A 19,790-nucleotide genomic window follows, 5' to 3' on the forward strand; every position below is an offset into this window, starting at 1 on the left:
TCTAACCATTTCTGTGGGTTAGTAAGGAAAAGGTGCATTGACCACTGCATCACCAGTGTACACACTGTGATGGAATCCACGTAGGTTACTGCTGTGCGATGCTTTTGGACAGGTAAAGAAGAAGGAAAAACAGCTTTTCTCAAAAACTGTAGCAATAGGCGTGGTACTGTGGCATGTTGTTATCTGACAATGAATATAATGAAGAAGCAGGTCATCATCCATATCTTTACAAAAAATTTTATTTGAGCCGTGTGATTAAGGCAGCCTAATTTTTGCTCTGCCAGAGTGGCTTCAGTGCCAAACCAGAAGGAAGAATGCCTCTTCTGGAGGGGGGCATTAATTTCCCAGGAAGCCAGTCTCTTTTTGTTGTGGGAGTTGATGGGAGCATGGCTAAGAGTGATAACAAGGCAAGTCCCGTACATGCTGTGATAGTGCATCCTGCTTGCAGCGAGGCTGAAAAGACTCACAGCTTGCGGTGTGATTCAGGTGCTAGACATGCTCTGTTCAGAAGCACCTCGGGGCAGGAAGGTGTGTTTAATGTGAAGCGGTGAGGTGAAATGGTGACTATCTAGGCGAAAGAACAGTGGCACCCCCTTATGCAAATAGATTTTCAGTGGAGCAGGTAGAGCAACTTGCTGGCTGAGAAAGCAGCAGCCCTGACTGTTGACCTCTCCCAGGCCCCCACCGTTCGGGCTTCCCTGTGTAGAGAATGAAACTTCTGCTTTACCTCCGTTTCTTTTTGCTTGTTATAGTTAGAGACTATCCCAGGGATTATTGCTGATGTTATTATGGACTGTTTCATCAACAAGGGGAGTACTTAAAAATGTGTATTACCTAGCAGACTACAGATGTAGTTAAAGAAGTTTTGCCTCTGTAGCAGGAGCTTGTCTGTGTGTGGGGAGAGCGCCTGGCACTTTGTTCTTTCCTCAGGACATCAGGAAAGATCACTGATGCTTCTGATGCTGGTGAGTTGCTATTAGTAGCATAAGCAGACAAAAGTAATTTCTTCTTTCTCAAGGGACTGTAATATCCATATTATTTTGTTATCGGAACAGAGGGGAATGACATTTGTTTTCTTCTGAATGCTACCAAGCTAGTTCATAATTGCACTTAGCAGCTGGTTTGATTTGAAGGGGACAGATTTTAAGGAATCTGTTTTTCAAAGGTGCAGATCCTGCTCAGCTTCCACTGAAATCAAGGGAGGGGGTTGCTAAGAGCTCTGGGACCATTATTTATTGATGCTGTAGTTTAACAGCTTGCTTGTCTAGTTTTATTATGTTTGTAGAAACAACCATATTCTTATTTTGAGAGGAGTCAGCCAGAGCTGGCATATACCTCTATTTCTCTATGCGTTGTATGTAGTCTACAGCTATATATTCCTGTATATTGAGAAGCTTTCAAAGGGAACATGGGGAACATGTAGAAGGATCTCTTGTCCCCTTTCTAAGTCTTTCTTTTGATTTCAACTACATAATAACATGATTTTTTTTTTTAAATTATTAGAAGAAAAATATTTTTAAGTCTTGAAGCTGATTATTTTTAGGACACTAGCAGGTGGAGGAAAGAAGGAACTGAGATAATAAAGTGAGAAGTTGCAGCTGAGCTAGTAAACAATGCAAGATATATGGGCAGAGGCATAGCTGTAAATAGCAATAATCCAGAATTATATCTGCCTGGTCTGAGCACAAAGGTTCTTTTCACTTCTAACATTGTACTAGCCCTGAAATATGAAAGGTACTGCAGGGAAAGAAGTGTTAGTTTCTTTCCCGTAAGCTCCCTTGATTAGATTTGTTTGTCAAGTTAACAAATGCATGTGAAGTGCATGAGCCTTGATAACATCTCCTAAATAATGCTGTTAACAAAGTACTGATTAAGCTACAGTAAAACCAAATGAAACGCAGATGCAGGATTCTCTTTTTGAAAATGCACATCTGTCCTCTCTAGAAGAGGATTATATAAGCTACATTAGTAGGGGAGGAGTCCGGACAAGCTCAAAATAAAATAAAAAGCTTCCAACTGGAGCCAACGCAAGCTAATAGGATTGGAAATATTTGCAAATACGGAAAATGTAGTCTAGAGGAAGTAGACATAAGCTATATCCAGCTGAAATGCCAGGGTAGGTAAGCAAAGGTAAGATGCACACAGGAATTTGCTAAGGTCACTGGTGGAGTGCTTCTGTTACCTTCAGAACAACAACAAAAAACAAAACCAAAGGATTTTTATGTTTGTGGGGCTTTGAGACTTCACATCAAGACCTCCAGCAGAAAAACAGATTCCAAATCTGTGTTAATACATTATTTCAGGTCTCGCTAGGAGAAAGTAAGCCAGCTGATGAAGATGTTACACCATCTTGCAGCAGTCAGAGGTTTCTTTGGAGGGTTTCCATTCCTGTTTAAGTTGGTTAGGTTTCGTGCTGCGTAGAGGGGAAGTTTCAGAAGACCAGAGCTTGGGGCAGCTGCAAGCTGGTAGGTCCCCTGAAGTCCACAGACTGCATTCATTCCGCGGCAGGATTGTTGTGGCAATGCACAGAGCTGCAGTGTCTGGATTATCTGGACAGCAGAGATCTGTTGCTTTGTTTTTAACCTGCCCATCCCCCAACAGATTATCAGACTATTGACCTATGTGATACAGCTCCCTGTCATTAATGGGGCTAGGGGAGTTGAAGAAAAGTGTGAGAAGCCTTGGGGCAGGCAGGAATGACTCACAGGTGAAATTCCATCCAATTCCCTTCTGGTAGTGACTATCATCTTGCTTATACTACAGGTTACAAGGTTTATCTTTCATGCACATACATGCAGATTCTTTTATAATCCAGGATGCCTATTGTACTTTAAATAGGAAAACAACTGTGATATTTGGCTGCTATTATTTTTTTCCCCCCCTCATGTGAGTAATGCAAAGCATGTGTACATACCTACCTACATCCTAAGGATGCTTTTCTTGTTGTAAGGCCTGTGTACATCTGCAGCCAATGCCATTACAGCTCCAGAGCTTCTGCTGAAGTTCTCCAGTATATGCTGTGTAGCAAGGGAATATGGTGGACTTTCTGAAGTGTAAATGACCTAATAAAATCTACAGTTCATACTGCGTGGATTTAGATTCCGGCGGATACCAAACCGCAGACAGGAAACCATGATTTGTGCTTACTTGCCCCAATCTAGCTGGGAATTTTTGGCAAAGAGCAGTTTAGCCTTTATTTTGAAATGTGTAATGGGCAGAGAAGCAGCAGTGGGTGGCAGGTGAGGGACAACAGAATAGTTTCCTCCAGCGGGGGTTCTTCTAATGGCACATCTCATTTTAACAGTCCACCAATTCACAGACTGTTAGTCTCATTTTATGGCTGATTTATGTTCTTGTTCTGTCAATGAGGAAACTGAGGTCCTGGTGGGGTGGATGATGTAAGTGGGTTTTCAAATGGTCTACCATCTGCTTCTGCTATAGTGAGGTTACCTGTTGTTGTCAGTTGTCCCCTCTCGTGTACTTAATGCTGATAACCCAGGGGAACATAATTTTCTGCTTCTGTTGCTGTCAGGAGACATACTGCTCAAGGGAATGCCCCAGTCACCAGGCCCAAGTCACATGCATGCTCGGCCTTCCTTTTCTTAACTACCTTCAGAGACGGTTTGTCTTATTCCTCTGAATATGACTGTTCTTGCTGCAGCTTCATGGTCCTAGCAACGTAATGAGGACCCAGCTGATGTGGTTCCAGGTGTCTGCTGGCATTTCTAGTTACTGTTTTGCCTGTCCTGCAGAAAGCAAAACTGGACTACCTGGGCAGGTGAAATCTTAGCTCCATTGAGGACTCCTGTGGGCTCTGAGGACAGGATTTTGACCCCTTTTGTCTTTTGAAATGGCATTGGTTTCTGAAGGCTCTCCACAATGGCAGTATTGCTGGAATCCATTTTGCAGGAACTAGATAAGGCGAACAGTAGAGCTTCAGGCTCTCTTCTGTCCTGGCATTCCTATATGCCCCAGCCAGGTCTGCAGGAAACCTCCTTGGGCAAGAACAGTAATCTGTATTTGTGGCTTATAGGCTGTTGGCAGCATCAGTAAAGAAATCTCTAAAGGGCCCAGCTGTGAAAACAGGCTTAACTTTATTATTGTTTGCTGAATGCCCAAACTCCTCAGAGGTTTTCTTAAGTATTTTCCTCCAGTGGATAATATGTGAACAGCCATAGGGGCAGGAGGAGAACAGGATCCCTCCCCCTTCGCAGACAGATGACCGCCCTGCCTATGGGACCTGGCTGGTGCATGTGCCCTCTCTCCCCCTATCCTGCTATCCTATGATTACTTCAGCTTTCCAGGCAAAAAGGAGCTGGAAAGTCCTTCCTCCATGAACAGAACAGCATCTACACCGGTGGTCATGGGACTTCCTTTGCTGGTGAGGTTTATGAACCAAATCCCACACAAGGGAGGAGGAAGTTGAGCCCTTATCTGCCGCCTCCTGGGTGAGTACACTCAGCTGTTGGGTGGAGATGCTGTAACAATGAGGATGTCTTACTTTGAGGGATGGTCTGAACATCTAACTGGAATCCTGAAGAGAAGGAAATATCTAGGAGTAGTCCCCTTGCCTTAGCATTTAATCCCTGGGGGCCTTTTTGGCACGCCCCCAGTTTGATGTGCTTGAAGCTTGGATCCCTCTTCGCAGGTGCCCAACTCCTCACGCCTGGATCAGGGAACACACGGTGTTAACTTAGCTGTGGAAAACATCCTGTGGAGCTTGTCATAACTTGCTTTGTGTTGAGTGGCATTGCTTTTCTGGCATCTTTGTCTGTTTGCACTTGGTATTGCAGATGGTCCGTTGACTCATGTAACTTTATCCTTTAATTAGCACTGTGGTGTTAACATGCTTCAGGTTGATACAGACAGGCTCTGAGTGTGTGTGTTGTTAGGGACCTTCCAGATTGGGGGTGCTACAGTGTGACATCTGGGTTAAGTTTAGAGCTTTTTCTAAGCCACCCTTGAACAAAGGCAGGCTTTATTAGAGCATCTGCCAGGCTTCTTTGCCAGAGCAGGGCTGTTTCACATCATCTTTGAATATCTAATTGGATTATATCTGCTGGTTGAGCTCTTTCAAAGAATTCTAACACACGCTATCCTCGAAGTACCTGCAGCAAAACTGTTTGGACTTGTTTGCCATCATCAGAGGGGTTTAACTGTGTTTTCTAGTAATTTTCCTTGTTCTCTTTATGGTAATACCATGTCCTTGCCTGCAAGCCCAGAACCCTTTTTGAGGGGGACACAGAGTGGAGTCAGTCTCCTTCCCCTTGGCTCAACTAGCACTGGCAGTAGCACAGAACATATTACCCGGCTTATTTTCGTTGGAGCTTAACGTTCTCTGGATTTCATTTCCTTATGTTTCCTTGGGAAAATACCTTCCCTTCCTGCTTTGTTTATTGCAGTTTGATATTCCTGTCTCAGCCCACGTTTCACTCTCCTCTGGCTTGGCTCCTTTAGAGGATGAAGCTGAACAGGTGTGTGGAGGACCCAGGGAGGTTCTATGTTTTCTCTTTATGCTGAGGTTCAATAGTGCTGGTAAGTCCCATGTTTCCCTCTGTCCTCCAATAAGGAAGTGTCCTTGTCGTTGCTTGTCTATGCATATAGATGTGTTTTATTTTTAAAATCAGTGATGCCTAGAAGTTATGGAGGCATTGCCTTCAAAGCTTTCATGCATGCTTTATGATGCGCCGCCTTGGCATCTATGGAAGTAGTATAAATCCTGACCACGTGTCAGTAACGCTTCTGAATTTGGCTGAGCACTCCAATGAGCAGATAACATCATCCAGCAAATGACGTGTGCGATTGGGAAGCAGCAGGCGTTGCCTGCATTTTTGGTTTTGCTCATGACTTGCTCTGTGACCTTTGATAACTCTTTCTCCCTCAGTGCAAAGAGGATACTGAACTATCATTCCCTGTATGAAGTGCCTTGGGATATGTAATTAATTTTTTTTTGCCGTTTAATCAAAAGCAGTCAAAAGATTTGATCCCGTTTTTATTTTACACAACTGCAGTACTCCTGTGGAGTCTAATGGAAATAGAACCACATCAGCCTCTTTTGCAGAATCAAAAACCTAGGAATCTTGGGCTACCTTTGAAACTTCCAATTAATTAAATATTCAATAAAAATTTTGTGCAATATAAGTTAAGGGTATGCACTAAGTACTAGGCTATAATACTTCCAAATTGTTAAGCAACATAATATGTAGGCCATCTAGTTATTCTCCGTTTTCTGCTGTCACAGATTCAAAAACAAACAAACAAAAAGTTGATGTGTTACGGAAACAGAAGAACAGTGCATCATCCAGTTGCCCTATTTAGTATAGTCCCTGCTGTGTTAATTCGCCTCTAATCCTTTCTTTAAACACAACTGATTGTGTCTCATTTGTGGCAGGTTACATTCCAAATAAACACTCCATGATCCTACATATTTCAAAAAGCTTTTTATTTAATGCAACTTTGCTAATCTAATAAAAGGTATGGCTAATTATGCCTGCCTTTCAGATTAGTATTGCCAGTTTTGGCTAATTTATGTCTATCGCTGTCTTTCCTACCTGTAATGCTTCCCTGTTGTATTAGTAAAGGAAGAATAAAGTGTGTGTAGTCCAATGGATTCCCAATTCCTAGCAAGGGATTTTGATTATATTATTCTCTAATAACCTTAAGAAAGGAAGAGCTCATATGATGCATCCTCCTATTGCCAGCTGGTACATGTTTATATGAATGACAGGAGCTGAATGGAGGCCACTGACTGTTTTCAACCAAAGTTATGGCATTCAGCCTGATTCAGGACGATGCCTGAGGCAGTTTGATCCAGTGTGGTGGGGTTGGCAGTTTAGGAAACTACCTGCACGAGCTTTGCTCTCTGCACCTCCAGGTAGCACGTTCCCGCTGCTCAGCTTGGAGAGCTGCTCTTCCTCCTTCTCCTTATCCATGCAGACTTGAGCGTGATCCCTGCCCTCTGGCTCTGCTCTCAGACCGCTTTCAGAACTGGTTGATTATTTATTCATTCACTTGTATAAATTGTGCTCTGACCTGTCTAGTTGTAGCTCTTCAAAACTCCTGTGTCTTTTCTCACCCAGCCAGTGCACCAACCTCTCTCCTGTTCAGAATACGGAGAGAAAATAAGAAGTGCACCTTGGTCCAGTTGATGGCTTAGCTTTGGTTTCAAAGTAATTGCATTTCAAGCTACTTTAACATCATCTAGTATTTTTATTTTTTAGGTGCAAGGCCTGACAATGGCACTGAATGAGCGCTGCCTTCAAGCCTCCTTCCTGTAAATGATAGGACCAAACAAGGCGGTGTGATGAACATGCCACTGCATCAAATCTCTGTCATTCCAGCTCAGGATGTTACCTCTTCCAGAGTCTCCAGGAGCAAGACCAAAGAAAAAGAGGAACAGGTACTGTCAGATATGCTTGATTTTCACAGGAAGTTATTTAAGTATAAAATAATAGGGATTATCAAATCAGACCTGATTCTGTTCCAAAGCCCCAACTCCTTGCATGACTGCTGCTTTTAGTGAAGATGAATGTCACCAAATTATCTATTTATTCTCATATTTGCTATTTTAAAGCAGCTGGCTGTAAAATTGTAGACATTTTTTTTGAGTAACTTCTGCAAAGTGCAACCTACGACCTTCTATTTTGCATAAGAATTCAAGGCAGATGGGATTTTGGATGATGGCTCTAATACTGTTGTCACAGAAGCTGTTACAGGTGTATTTTACCTTTCTAAAAGAAAACCATGTGGGGTGTGAACCCCTGCATGCAGCCGTGTTGTCCTTTGCTCTTGGCAGCATCTAGTAGCCATGTTGTGGTTTGTATTGACTGGAATATCACAAGGAAGGAAATACACACCCATATGTACACTTACTGTGCTGTTTTCTAGAGATACGACTTGTGTTCTTAACTTGGGCGCATGTGTGTGAACGGAATCATTTTGAGGTCCTGTTGTGCTACGAGAAATGGAATGCAAAAATATCTAAAGTATCTAATGATTATAAGTGTAATAGATTCTAATTAATAGGATACTTAGTAATTTTTAATAGGATACTTAGTAATTTTTAATAGGATACTTAGTAATTTTTAATAGCATACTGTGTCTAGTCTTCATGTGTCAACCTTATTTACCCCTGTGGTGATGGAGTTTAGGAGGCCAATCAGATCAAAACAACTTGTGGTAACTCTGACCATGCAGTGAGCCCAGAACTGGCAGTCCCAAGTCTCCTCCTAAACTTGTTCTTCATTTCTAACACAGCAACTTCAGTGTTAACAAATCTCCCCTGTGTTTCCTTCATGATAACTAGTTGCAGTGTTGATTAGCGTTTCCCTTGCCAGGCTGCTATTGTACTTTCTTGCCTTGGGACATTTGAAACAGAATAAAGTGTTTATTTAAGTATGTGCAATATTGCAGAGGAAATAATAGGGACTGGAACTATGCCAGCAATAAATTAGGCTAACCTGGAAACACTTCATGTTTCCCAAGTCTTGTCCTTCCTGTCCCCATAAGCATGTTCATTCATCCCCCAAGTGTCCTGTGTTCTGCCAAAACCACAGCTGGAACAGCTGGAGCGCTGGGTGAACTGTCTGCCGTCCTTGATGCACAGCTGTACTGACACCGCGGCCGCTCCTGTGCACGCAAGCCACAGCCTGGCCCCTCTGTGCTCTTCCCTGCTCCTGCAGCTGTGTTGCTTCTGGTGTTAACCTTTAACGCTGGATCTAACGAATGAGCTGGAGGGCAATCAAGTTGTTAATGTGCTGACTTTGACCAATCCATGTAAATTTTTGTGTTGCATGTTAGGACATTCAAGGCTACTTGCTAGTCAGAGTCCCTGTCAACCCTTGGGCGCAATCAGGACCCGCTGGCCATGACTGTGAATTTTGCTTATATTTGAAGTATACAGTAAAGGGGAAATAGGGTGCAAGAGAAAGAAATTGTAGATTATCGCTGCCTTATTTTTAATCACTTCAAAATGCCTGTTTTCTGTTTGAGGTAGGAACCACTGCAAGATAAAGAGCAGCATGCGGAGCGAGCATGAGCCTGTGTTGAGCAAATCTGCTGAGCAGTTGTAGATGATTTTTGTGCCCTACGTAACATCTGCTGTACAAGAGAAGGACACTAGGTAAAACTGAGAAAGAAAGCATTTGCATTTCAGTTTTGTAACTTCAGTACAAAGTCAGTGAACTAAAGTACTTTCATATTTCAGTTGCATAACTTTTCATTACACAACACAGCTCGCAGTTATTTCTTTGTGTTGTGGATAGCCTAGGCACAGTTCTCATGGATTTCTGGAAACACATAAAACAGTTTTTCTGAAGCAAATGCAACATTTCACAGTTTGATTCAAGTGCCATGATTTTCTTACCTTACCTTTACTATGTAATAGAAACATTCCTTACCTTTTCTGTGTAGGAACAACAGTAAGCACCTCAAACAAACGTGTACACTGTGGTCTTAAAATGTTTTGAGTTGTACAAAGCCGCTTGCCAATCTGAACAAAATCAAACAAACCCCAAACCACAATCAAGACCAATATTACTACTTCAAAGATAAATATGTAGGTTTGCTTTGTAATACCAAGCTGCATTCTTAGACCAAGTGCATTGCCAGGTGTGTGCTTTGTAGATTGAGCAGACTTAGGTATCTGTCTCCCCTGTTTATTACCAAGCTCTGGCAAAAGCAAAGGTGAATAAAGGTAGAGTGTTAGCTAGCAGATGAAATTTCGGCTTGCTTCTGTTCTTGCTATTGCAAACTAGACCTTTGGCTTGTCTGTACCTGCATCCTGCATCATAAGAAGTCTTTCAGAGGAAAGGCTCAAGAAGCACAGCAGCGGAAAATGAAGTACCAGTGTGTCTGGAGAGGGAACTTTGCCAGTCTGTGAAAAATCCGTGTTTGTCCTATTCCCCAGAAGGAAGATGCTTTATAGCCTGTTCTCTTATCTTTTGCGCTTATGGATGCGTTTAATTATCTACATTTGTAGTAGAGGTGCAGAAGAAAAATTCTCAAGCTGAACAGTTCGGATCTCTTACTATTTGTTCTCTTTCATGCTTCTGGTCAAGATGTAGCTCTTGTATTTCAGGTTAAGGCTTGACTGGTTTTAGAAATAGTTTTTCTTGCTACAAGAGCAAGTTTTCTGGGCTAATGATTTGTGACTAACAGTCAAGAATAGAAAGAAATCCTTACCATCTTTATCACTGCAATCCAGTTTCTCAAATTGGGTGATCTGTAGTCCCTAGACATGCCTCTTGGCAGATTAATATGTAGATTCAATACCTGTGGAAGTCTGGGGCAAAAATCCTGCTGAATTTGAAGAGGTGGTAAAAGGCCAAGCTCCTGCCTACCATTTCTGTTTTAAGTCCTCAGTGATGTGTATAAATAGCAGAGCCTGGTAGGTTCTGATTCAGGTTAGTGTAATTTTCAAGATTTGAAATAGTTGAAAACTGTGGTTAACAGGAATCTTTCATGAAACTTTGTCCATTTCCCCATTAAAAATGGAGAAGGTCATAAAGGGATTATTACTCTTGCATTTAACTCAGGTGAACTGTTAGCTTTAAGGGCTATTAATAACCATCATTAGCTTCTTTCTTATCCTTTACTAGGAATAGCTTCATACTTACCTGATTTAAGGGAGAGTCACTCTATTGTTTGTGAGATGCTGCAAACCCCCCCACCCATTTGGTGGGAAACACACTGGCAGTGATGTTTCCTAACATATCCAAAAGCTAACAGCTTTCAGGATTTGGACTGGAAATGAGGGAACTGACGCTGGCATGTGGTTGAGGTGTTGCTCTGGTTTTGTTTTGTTACAGCATTGCCTATTCGAGGGCTTTGTGCCTTGCTTGCTGAAGCACACTGATGTGTACCACAAGTACTTAGTAAACGTTACTGCAGTGAGTGAAGCTCCCCGAGCGATAGCTTTTACACTGCTCTTCTAAAAATGTGTGAGCAACTTCACAACCGTGGTCTCTTGTGCTATAATCTCTGCAGATCTCCTAAGCGGATCAGGGATGGCCAGGATCAGTGTTTGAATGAGAGATCATGAGATGTTGGTGCAAGTCATTCTGGGTGTGCAGTACTCTTTCTTCTCAGTGGCCTGGGAAGCAATACTTTGAGTTGTCATCAAAGGTCACATAGCATGTATCACAGATACAGATGAATGTTCTAGTCAAATTTAAACTTGCTAATTCCACTTGATCAACCGAAACTCCCGTCTGCCCTCTGCTCTAGAGGAACTATCTTGTCTTCCAAGTGCTGTGTAGTGTTACTGGCTGTGATGTGCTCAGCAGAGATGCTATGATCATCTCAAACATCTCCAGGTGCTTCTCAAAGCTGTCATCTTCGAGATACAATGACTACCTAATTTGTCTGGATGAAATCATGGTGAGAGAAGTACACTGTGCTGCATCTTGCTAAATTTCTTCTGCCTTCTTAATGATCTCTTGCATCCTATAACAGAAAAAGCACTGTGGCCTATTGATTCAAATAAGCCATGTCTTAGTGGAAAAGCAGGACTTACTTGAAGAAGAAAAAAAAGCAATAGATGCATTTGCAAGAATTTTTAGTCCTAGATCAATAGTGCAATATAAAGGTGCATGCTTTTACATTGTTGAATCCAGTGTGACACTTTGAGGGCTATTGTATTGTTTTTAAGGTACAGAAGCACTCTGTGACCTTTTTCATTCACTTTTTGAACTTTGAGCTGTGAATGTGGGCTCTGACTGGCTGAACTTGATCCAAATACTCAGGCATTTGTAAGGCTGTGTGTGTTTGGTTTTGCTTGCCCATTGAACCAAATCATTCATTAAGCAGCCAGGCTGCAAATCCTTTGAGAATTTCACCCCTTATTATTTTTGTACTGAAATTTGTGTGTTTGTGAGGCTACGTAGTATATTAACACTGTGCCTGGCATTCTTCCTTTATTAAATTGGCTTTGTACAGAAAATGGTTAACTATTGAAGAATTTTTGTCTGAGTATCCTTTAACTCTTCCATGGGAAGCAGAGTATGTCTCTTGCTGTGCTGCTTATAGGCTTAGCCTTGAAGTGGGAATTGCAAAGTCCTTTCCTGACAATTCAAACCTTGGCTTTTACTTAGCGTGTTTTTCAATGGATCATAAAGCATTTCTCAGAAAAAGTTGATGTCGCACTTCCCACTTTTTAAAAAGTAGCAATTAGACAATTTTTTGACAGAGCAGACAACCTGTGACAGAAGCACCCCTGAACAGCTGCAGTGAAAATGCTTTCATTTCTGCAGTCTGGGAGCAGGTAGGAATATTTCCCATACCTCGTCGTTTGAGAATACACCAGATGACTGAGGCGGTTTTAACATCCTTCTGAACTGTATCCCTGCAGCGATGCTGTCGTGCTGAGCGTGTGATATTTCCATGGCTGATTTCTATGCTAAAACAGACATTTTATTACATGTCTGTGTAGGAGCAGGTGCCTGAATGTACTCTCACTCTGATTACCTTCAGCAGGTAAACTGTCTAGTGAGGAGCACTAAGTAAATAGGAAAATAGCTTGAGAAACTGCTTCACACCAAATGCCTCTCTTCTCCATGGGTGCATTTGTACACGCTTGAACACCACCCTGCTTGTGATCGCTCCTTTTGGTTATTACGAGAGTTGTTCTTGTGCTTGTCAAGACAACTTAACTGTTACTTGTATCAAACCCTTTCTGGGCATAGCACTTTGCATTTGCTGTCAGGTGCCCCTGCGAACACACTCTTACGGGGCATTGCCTATTTCTTTACTCCTGTAAGTGTCTTGGCATCTGGCGGTAGTGTGAATGCCTGAGGTACTTCTGCCCTTGCCTGCCTGCCTTCTCCCCATGGGCAGTTGCCACCATTCCCATCCCTTGCCAGCTTTAGGGCTTGCTTCTTCTCTCCCATGTGTTCCTGGCACGAGCACCACTAACCTCCCCTTCTGTGTGGTACCTGGAGAGCTGGCAGGAACCACACAGAGTGCAGCCAGGCCTGGATGAAACTAGTGGAATTTGGAATTTAATTTGTTTGTCTCTTACTGACCTGCTACATGGTGTTGGGCAAGTCCCTTGGGTCCCTGGGCCATCCTGCCTCCCATCTGTCAAAGAGGGCTAGCACTGCTGACTAGACTTGTAAAGGGCTTCAGGTCTACAGATAAAAGCTGGGCAGCTGGAAGCATTTGTCACTAGATCCTTTGAGATGACTGCTTTGCCAGTCCCGCTCTGCAGCCCCTTCTGCTGAGCTGGACCAAAGCTCAGCTGCAGAATGTGGTGGGCACGGGGCGTGTGGAGAGCAGAGGGGTCTTCCTCCTACAGGTAGGCATTGCTTGACCTCGGTCGTGGTGAATGTGCAAAATGCTGTGACTTTCCCAAATTCTGCTCTTTTTGTGTTTGTGTGCAGGATGGGAAGCTGGTCCTCTCAAGCCCTGTTCTTGGAAGCTAGAGCATGCTGCTTCCCAGCAAACCCCTGGTGAAGGGGAAAGAAAGGAGGGAGGGGACGGGGTGGGAGGGAGGGAGGGAGCTGCTCCCGCTGGAGCAGTTCTAACAAAAAAGAAGTCACATCACGCCATTTGATTCTGCACTGTGTTTGTCTTGGAGTGTGTACAGCATGTGTATGTGAGGAAAGGAGCAGATGGCTTCTGAGTGGAGATGAATTACGAAAGGCAAACTGCGGGAAGTGGTTCCTGAAAGGGATATGAAGGAGGAGAAAACCCTTTATTTTAAAAATTCAGTAAACATTACAAAAACTAACAGCAGTTGATACAGCAGCAGAGTTTTTTTTATATAGTGATGCTTCAGAGAAGAAACTTTGAAAGTTTCAGGTTTTGCTGTTTGCTTGTAATCAGACTCATTTATATATGATCTCTGTTTTGATCTTGTCTGCTTATTGCATGTGAACTTCTTGCTTTGGTGTCTCAAGACCAGAAACTTAGTTAATTATTATGATCTGCAGCTGTCGCATTAACCTGAATCCTTAAACCACCTCTCTGATATTAATGCAATCTCTGTCTAGCTTTCACTAGCAGTTCACTTGAACAAGCTGAGCGTCATTCTTAGAAAAATATGATTTTATAAAAGAAGTGCTGGTGTTAATTATATGATAGCCAAGTATGTTTTGGTGGTGGTGTTTTGCACGTCTGTTGATGTTTCTGGTGTATGTTAATGCGCAACAGCTTTCCATAAAGGGAGCCCTGGATCTGAGCTCGTGGTCTTAGAGTTTATATTTTTTATTCCCTGGCAAAAGCATGCTTGCTTGTTTGCTTTCTAAGGGAAGTGTGTGTCAGCCATGATCCCACAGAGAGTTGTATGTGTGTAATAATGTCTGTGTTGGTACAGAGTGCCTCTGAAATCATCACAGCTCCACAAAAACATGGGTCAAGGTCCTACTCATACTTTGCAGTGATTTTCATCATCCTGTGGCTATACTGTTTCTTTAAAGTGATGCTGTCAGGTTCCTGCAAACTGATTTTTAAAGTTCTTTGTTTATGAAAGGTAATTTCTGTAAATGAGAGACATCAGAAGTACAGGGGGTTTTCTCCTATAGGATGTTTTGCCTCATGCATTGATGCATAGTGAATGACTTTGTTGGTTTGCGCTTTCAGACAGATGTGTTTCTTTACCTGGTGAAATACTTAAAGTAGGTTGGGTTTTGGGTTGGTTTGGGCTTTTCTGGGTTTTGTTTAGATTTTTTTTTTTTGAGAGAAGAATAAAGACTAACAATTCTGTTTAAAGGTGTAACTTCTGAGAAGTTTTATATAGCCTTAGATTTGCACCCCTGAACTTAGGTAATTCTGCTTGGCCTTTATGGCATTTATGAAGAATTCTTGATGGGGGCAGGGAGAAGTTATTCTCTGGAAATTGCTCCTCTGTGCTTTGCTGAAAGCTAAGCTCTTAGGAGTACAGCCTTCTGAGTCAATAGTCCTCACACCTAGCAACAAAATCCACCTTTGGGATCCATTCAGCTTCTCTTAGTCCCAGAAGTGATGGTCTCTCATCTGCTACTAAACGTGTTTCTCTTTGGTAGCAGACATTGCTTCTGTTTTAGGAAGTTGCTTATGGAGATTTTTCATGACAGCCACAAGTCAAAGCATGCTTTTATCAGTGAGCAAGCCCAACTGTGCATTCGGTGAGGTCAGTGGCTGAAATTCAGAATTTAATTTTCTAGGAGTCAAGAACTGAATTTTGACATCTTCAAAGACAAAGGGAAGAATGGGATCACCTATTTGTGGAGCTTTAAGTTTATCTACAACCCAATTCTCTGTTCTTGTAAATAAGCACTACTTTGATGTTGGTGCAAATGAGTAAAAGTGGCTGATTATAATTTTTTCATATGCTTGAATGTAGACTGCATCTGATTCCTTGTGGACCCGACAACAGGTGGCTGTGTGGATCAGGGAGAGGATCGTCCTCACATCTGCAGCATTTGGCTTCACCCCTGCACTAACTGCACGCTGTGTGCTCCCACCATGTTCTTTAAGGGTGCAGCATCTATAGTGTTCCTGGAGGCAAGAGTCTGGGACCATGTCACAAAATGCTTTCCACGCACATTATGCATCTGTCACTGTAACTGCAAGCGTGCATGTTTAGCACAGATATTCATATACTCAGATTCTATGAGTAGTATGGGTACAGTTTTTGGTATAGTTTTAACATTAGAACATTTTCAGTAATAAGTTTGCATCTTCTGCTTAGGTCTTTCAGGGACCTTATAGTAAAGAAATGGGATGTACATCTAAGTTTTTTTTTGTGTCACCTACTTGAGCCTACAACAAAGCTGGATTTGGAGACACAGATTTCCAGTGTGCCTTACTGCCTTGAAGGATAATTGCATTTCCTGCTCTTAAATACTTATACCTTGGAAAAATCACTACTCTAGATCTCACAGACATAGAAGTATTTATGGCTATTTATCTATAAAAAAATCAATCATTTTTTTTCTAACTCTCAAGTCAAATTCACTCTCTGTGTTAACCGGAACTAATGTGTGGTTGTGTTCATTTAGTTAAGTATATTGTACTTAGTATCTCAATGAACCTGTGAGATTTTTGGAGGATTTTTTGGCTCCATTTTTATTTTTAAAGTACACTCTAAATTGCTTTAGGTGTGAAAAATTACTTGTTGCTCGATGTTCTTGAATTAGCTTATAAGCAGTTCTTGACTCAGGCGCTTCCAATATGAGATGAAACCTTAGAGATCTACAATATCTTAATATAAAAGCAAAAAGACTTCTTTTGCCTTTGCTTTCACCTTCAAGCCCATTCTTCAAGGAAAAAAGAAAGATAAGAAAGCGTATGTGTTCTGTCCCTTATTTAATGGCTCTTCAGCACATTATGCCATATGTTTTTCCTTTAGATAATATGCTGTAGCACTGGAGAGTGTATCGTTCAGTCTACAGAGCATAGAGCCGAGAGTTGTCTTTTGGTTGTAATTCTGTTGTGGTTTTGCAACCCCTCTGTATCACATTCTTACTGCAAACAAACACAGCAATCTTGTCAGTGGGGAGGAAAGTATCAGAACCCTGTGTTTCTTACTAGTCTTTCAATTCATTAATTCTTCTGATTGCAGGTTTAACTTTTACTGCAGAGATCATATTCTAGGTTTCTACACTACTAGCAACTGTCTCCGTACAGGATTGTCTGTGCAAGATATCCACAGCCTTAATAGACATTTTGATCTTTTCACAAAGGAAACAGGTTTATGTGGCTTGTCAGCTGATTTCAGTCATCGTTACTATATTTATGTAGGGCTGTTTGTAACAGTGCTGTATTTACCCTTTGTCCCAGCCTTCTTGGACAAGCTTCAGTATGCCTAGGAAGTGAGGCAACAGTATATCACCACGTAATTAAATATCATCACCCACACATACACACTTAATTTATCCAAGAGGTTGTCTACTGCTCCAGCATGTACCAATTTTCTTTCCCAACCTAAAGGTTAAGACCGGCAGTAGAAATTTGGAGTGAAGGGGCATGTGATGCCTCCCTGCAAGCCAGGATTATCCCGTTACTGTGTAAAGCAGTACTTCCCAGCACCCTGATGTTGACACTGAGTGGCGGCCCCTCCCAGGAGTCCCTCCCTTCCTCTGACACTAGCATCCAGCCACGTGTGTGCCACTCAACATCTTCCAGCTCTGCCTCTCCAGCTCGCATGCTGGCAGTCACCGCTTTAACTACTTCATGCTTCAGTTCCTTTGTCTACACGGTTGTATCATGAGGATTGTTCACATTAGCTAATATGTATAACAGGCTTCCAGATGATAATTGAAAATATTGACTAATGCTTGGCTTAGCACTGATCTTGTGGAACCAGCAGGAACATCTTCATTTGATTCTCTGTTGACAAGGCCAACTTCAGATCTGTCAGGAGTCAGGTCTTCACCATTTAACATGTTTTCTGTTGGTATTGCTTCTTCCATTTTTAGGTGGAAAAATAAATAAAAGGAAATGCTCCACCATATCAGACATAGTAAAGATGGGAGTTCTGGTGAGCTAAAACAGACTACTAGGGAGATGTTAATAGGAGATGATAGGCTGGCAAAAAAACCAAAAAAACCCCAACCAACCAAAAAAAAAAAAAAAACCAGATGGGGCAAGTATGTCTACAGCAAGGTAGCACTTTCTCCCAGTCATGTCCTGAGCTCAGCTGGTCTGAGGGATGTTTCTTCTGCAAGAGTTGGCAGGGAGTGGGTAACACACCCAGGTATTAGGGCCTTCTTTTACACTGTTTGTTCTGTGTGTTTTGGAGCCTGAATAAGTAATGCTGTTTTGAAAGATGATACTTTTTAATGGTTACTAGAATGAGCTGACTGAAGTATAGGAGCTTGCAGTTTCCATGGGAAACTGGGCTTTTCTCATTAATGTGACTGGGAGCAAGCAGCCAGGAGCTCAGAGACACAACCTGTATGGCTGGGCTGCGTTTCCCCGCCCCCGAGCTTCGGTTCTCACTGTGTCATGTCCATGCCATGCTGTTTTGTTCTATTTTTTTTTTCCCCTTATCATCTATAAACCTCTGTTTCCGTTTGAATGTAGATACAGCAGAGAGCACAAAGCACTGCTGTTGCTCGTAGATTTATGAGCATTTTGAACTCCCCCAGTCCACCTGGTCTCATGCCGAGTAGGACTGGTGGCAGCTGCTTATCTCCTGAAAGCATTCCCAGTTTTAGCCTCTGCCCAGCCCTGCTGCTTTACCTCCAACCTGCCAGGAATCCTCCCGCTGCCCCCAGGAGAGATCGGTAATATGTGTTGGATGTGCTAGACCTCATCTCCAGATCAAAGTATTTGCTTTCAAGGGTTCTGATACCTGGGTCTAAATGTTTTAGCAACTTGGTTTCAGTCTGACCTTTGTGACACAAGCTCACCTGTAAAGCAGCTAGCAGCTAGCTACCATTACGAGAGCCCTGCAGTTCCTTAAAGACTTCTCTTTGACCTCTCCCTGCCTCTGGTTCTACAGCTACTCATTTAAAGGAACTACTTGAAAAGTGTCATTCTCCAGTACCTCATCCAGCAAAACCCAGATGTGTTTCCTCCAGCCCCCTCTGAAATGCACTCTCACCATTTATCCTCTTCCAGCAAATGTCTGCTGTGGTCTCTCCACTCTCACATCCACCACCAGCAATTTGGCCGCAGGCTCTGGTGCCGCCATGCCGTCTGTCCCCAAGGATGACGTGGGGGTAACAAACTGGAATACAATAAGTAGATCGTTGAAGTCCTTCTTTAAGACTGACTTCTGTCTTGCTGCTTGTAGTAAACCTAGCCAAGGCGCACACACAAGTCTCAGTGGAGTAGAGTGAAGAAAGGCAGATGAGATCAACCCATTTTCATGACCCTGCTGTTTTTCAGTTCAGACATTAAGACAGAAATAACTGTAAAGTCTGAAGTTCTGGTTTATAACCAGAATTTTTAGGGGTGTTCAATGCAGAGCCCTGACCCTCATGTCTGTTGCATCCTTTCTGGTTAGTTCTTGTGCAATATTTAGGTGGGGTTTAGCCGTTGTGAGTTTTGAATCTGATTTTTTTTTTTTTTTGAGGAACTTCTGAGGAAGCTCTTGCAGTTCCTCTTTATAACAAAGTTCTGGTTTTTACTTTTTTTCTTAAATTTCTCAAACGTGTGTGAAAGTGTCTTAACTAGTTCCTACATGTGCAGTTTTGTTGGGGAGAACTTGTGTGCAATCCACTATTCTGAACTCAGCTATATTTTCCGAGGCCAAAAAGCAGAACAAAGAGCCAAAACTGTAGATGTAAGGGGAAATAAAACCAGTTAGGAAGCTCAATATGCCCCTTAGTTGCTTGGCCTTTTCAATTCATGTTCAGTCACCCAGTTTTCTCTAGTCTGAAGTGCTTTTTGTGGATTTGGTTTAGGTTTTGTTTGTTTGTTTGGGGTTGGGGGGGGTGGCAATCAATCTTTTAATGCTTTTTTTTGGAAAAATTCTTCAGGCTCTGTTGTTATACTCCACTCTTGTAGGTGCATTAGTGGCACCCACAGTACTTGGATAAGCACCATTTTTGGGTTGATCTCATCTGCTTTGCAGCATTGTGAATTTACTGCTGCAGTGACAAGTATTTGAATTAGGCACAGGCAGCAGCCAAAAGTCAGCTCCTACCTGCAGGTACTGCTGTCTTTCTGCCTATTCCATGGAAGCATGGGATGCTATGTGGTATTTGTTAATGCTTGGTAGAGAGTTTGGATACTGGTGCTAATTTCCATTAAAAACAGATATAAAATCCTCACTTCTTTTTTCCACTGTGGAATTCGCATAGGCTCAGAGAAACATCTGCTGGATCAAAGTTTGTTAGCTCCTTCAGTGTGTTCGTGAT

General features: G+C 42.3%; 1 protein-coding gene across 6 annotated transcripts in view; it reads left to right on the forward strand.

The window, feature by feature from the left end:
* MARCHF8 (membrane associated ring-CH-type finger 8) overlaps positions 1 to 19,790 on the forward strand; it is a 95,753-nt gene that overhangs the window by 15,117 nt on the left and 60,846 nt on the right. For 4 of the 6 annotated variants that reach the window (XM_082311037.1, XM_082311040.1, XM_082311042.1 and 1 more), the window contains exon 2: positions 7,221 to 7,399. In XM_082311037.1, the coding sequence (XP_082167163.1) occupies positions 7,304 to 7,399 (96 nt within the window). In that variant the 5' untranslated portion in view covers positions 7,221 to 7,303. Of the gene's footprint in view, positions 1 to 5,465; positions 5,536 to 7,220; positions 7,400 to 8,995; positions 9,122 to 19,790 lie in introns of those variants that run through there. The other 2 variants (XM_082311039.1, XM_082311041.1) reach the window with 2 other exon arrangements.

This window comes from Platalea leucorodia (genome assembly GCF_965183815.1).
Source record: "Platalea leucorodia genome assembly, chromosome: 4".
Taxonomy (NCBI): domain Eukaryota; kingdom Metazoa; phylum Chordata; class Aves; order Pelecaniformes; family Threskiornithidae; genus Platalea; species Platalea leucorodia.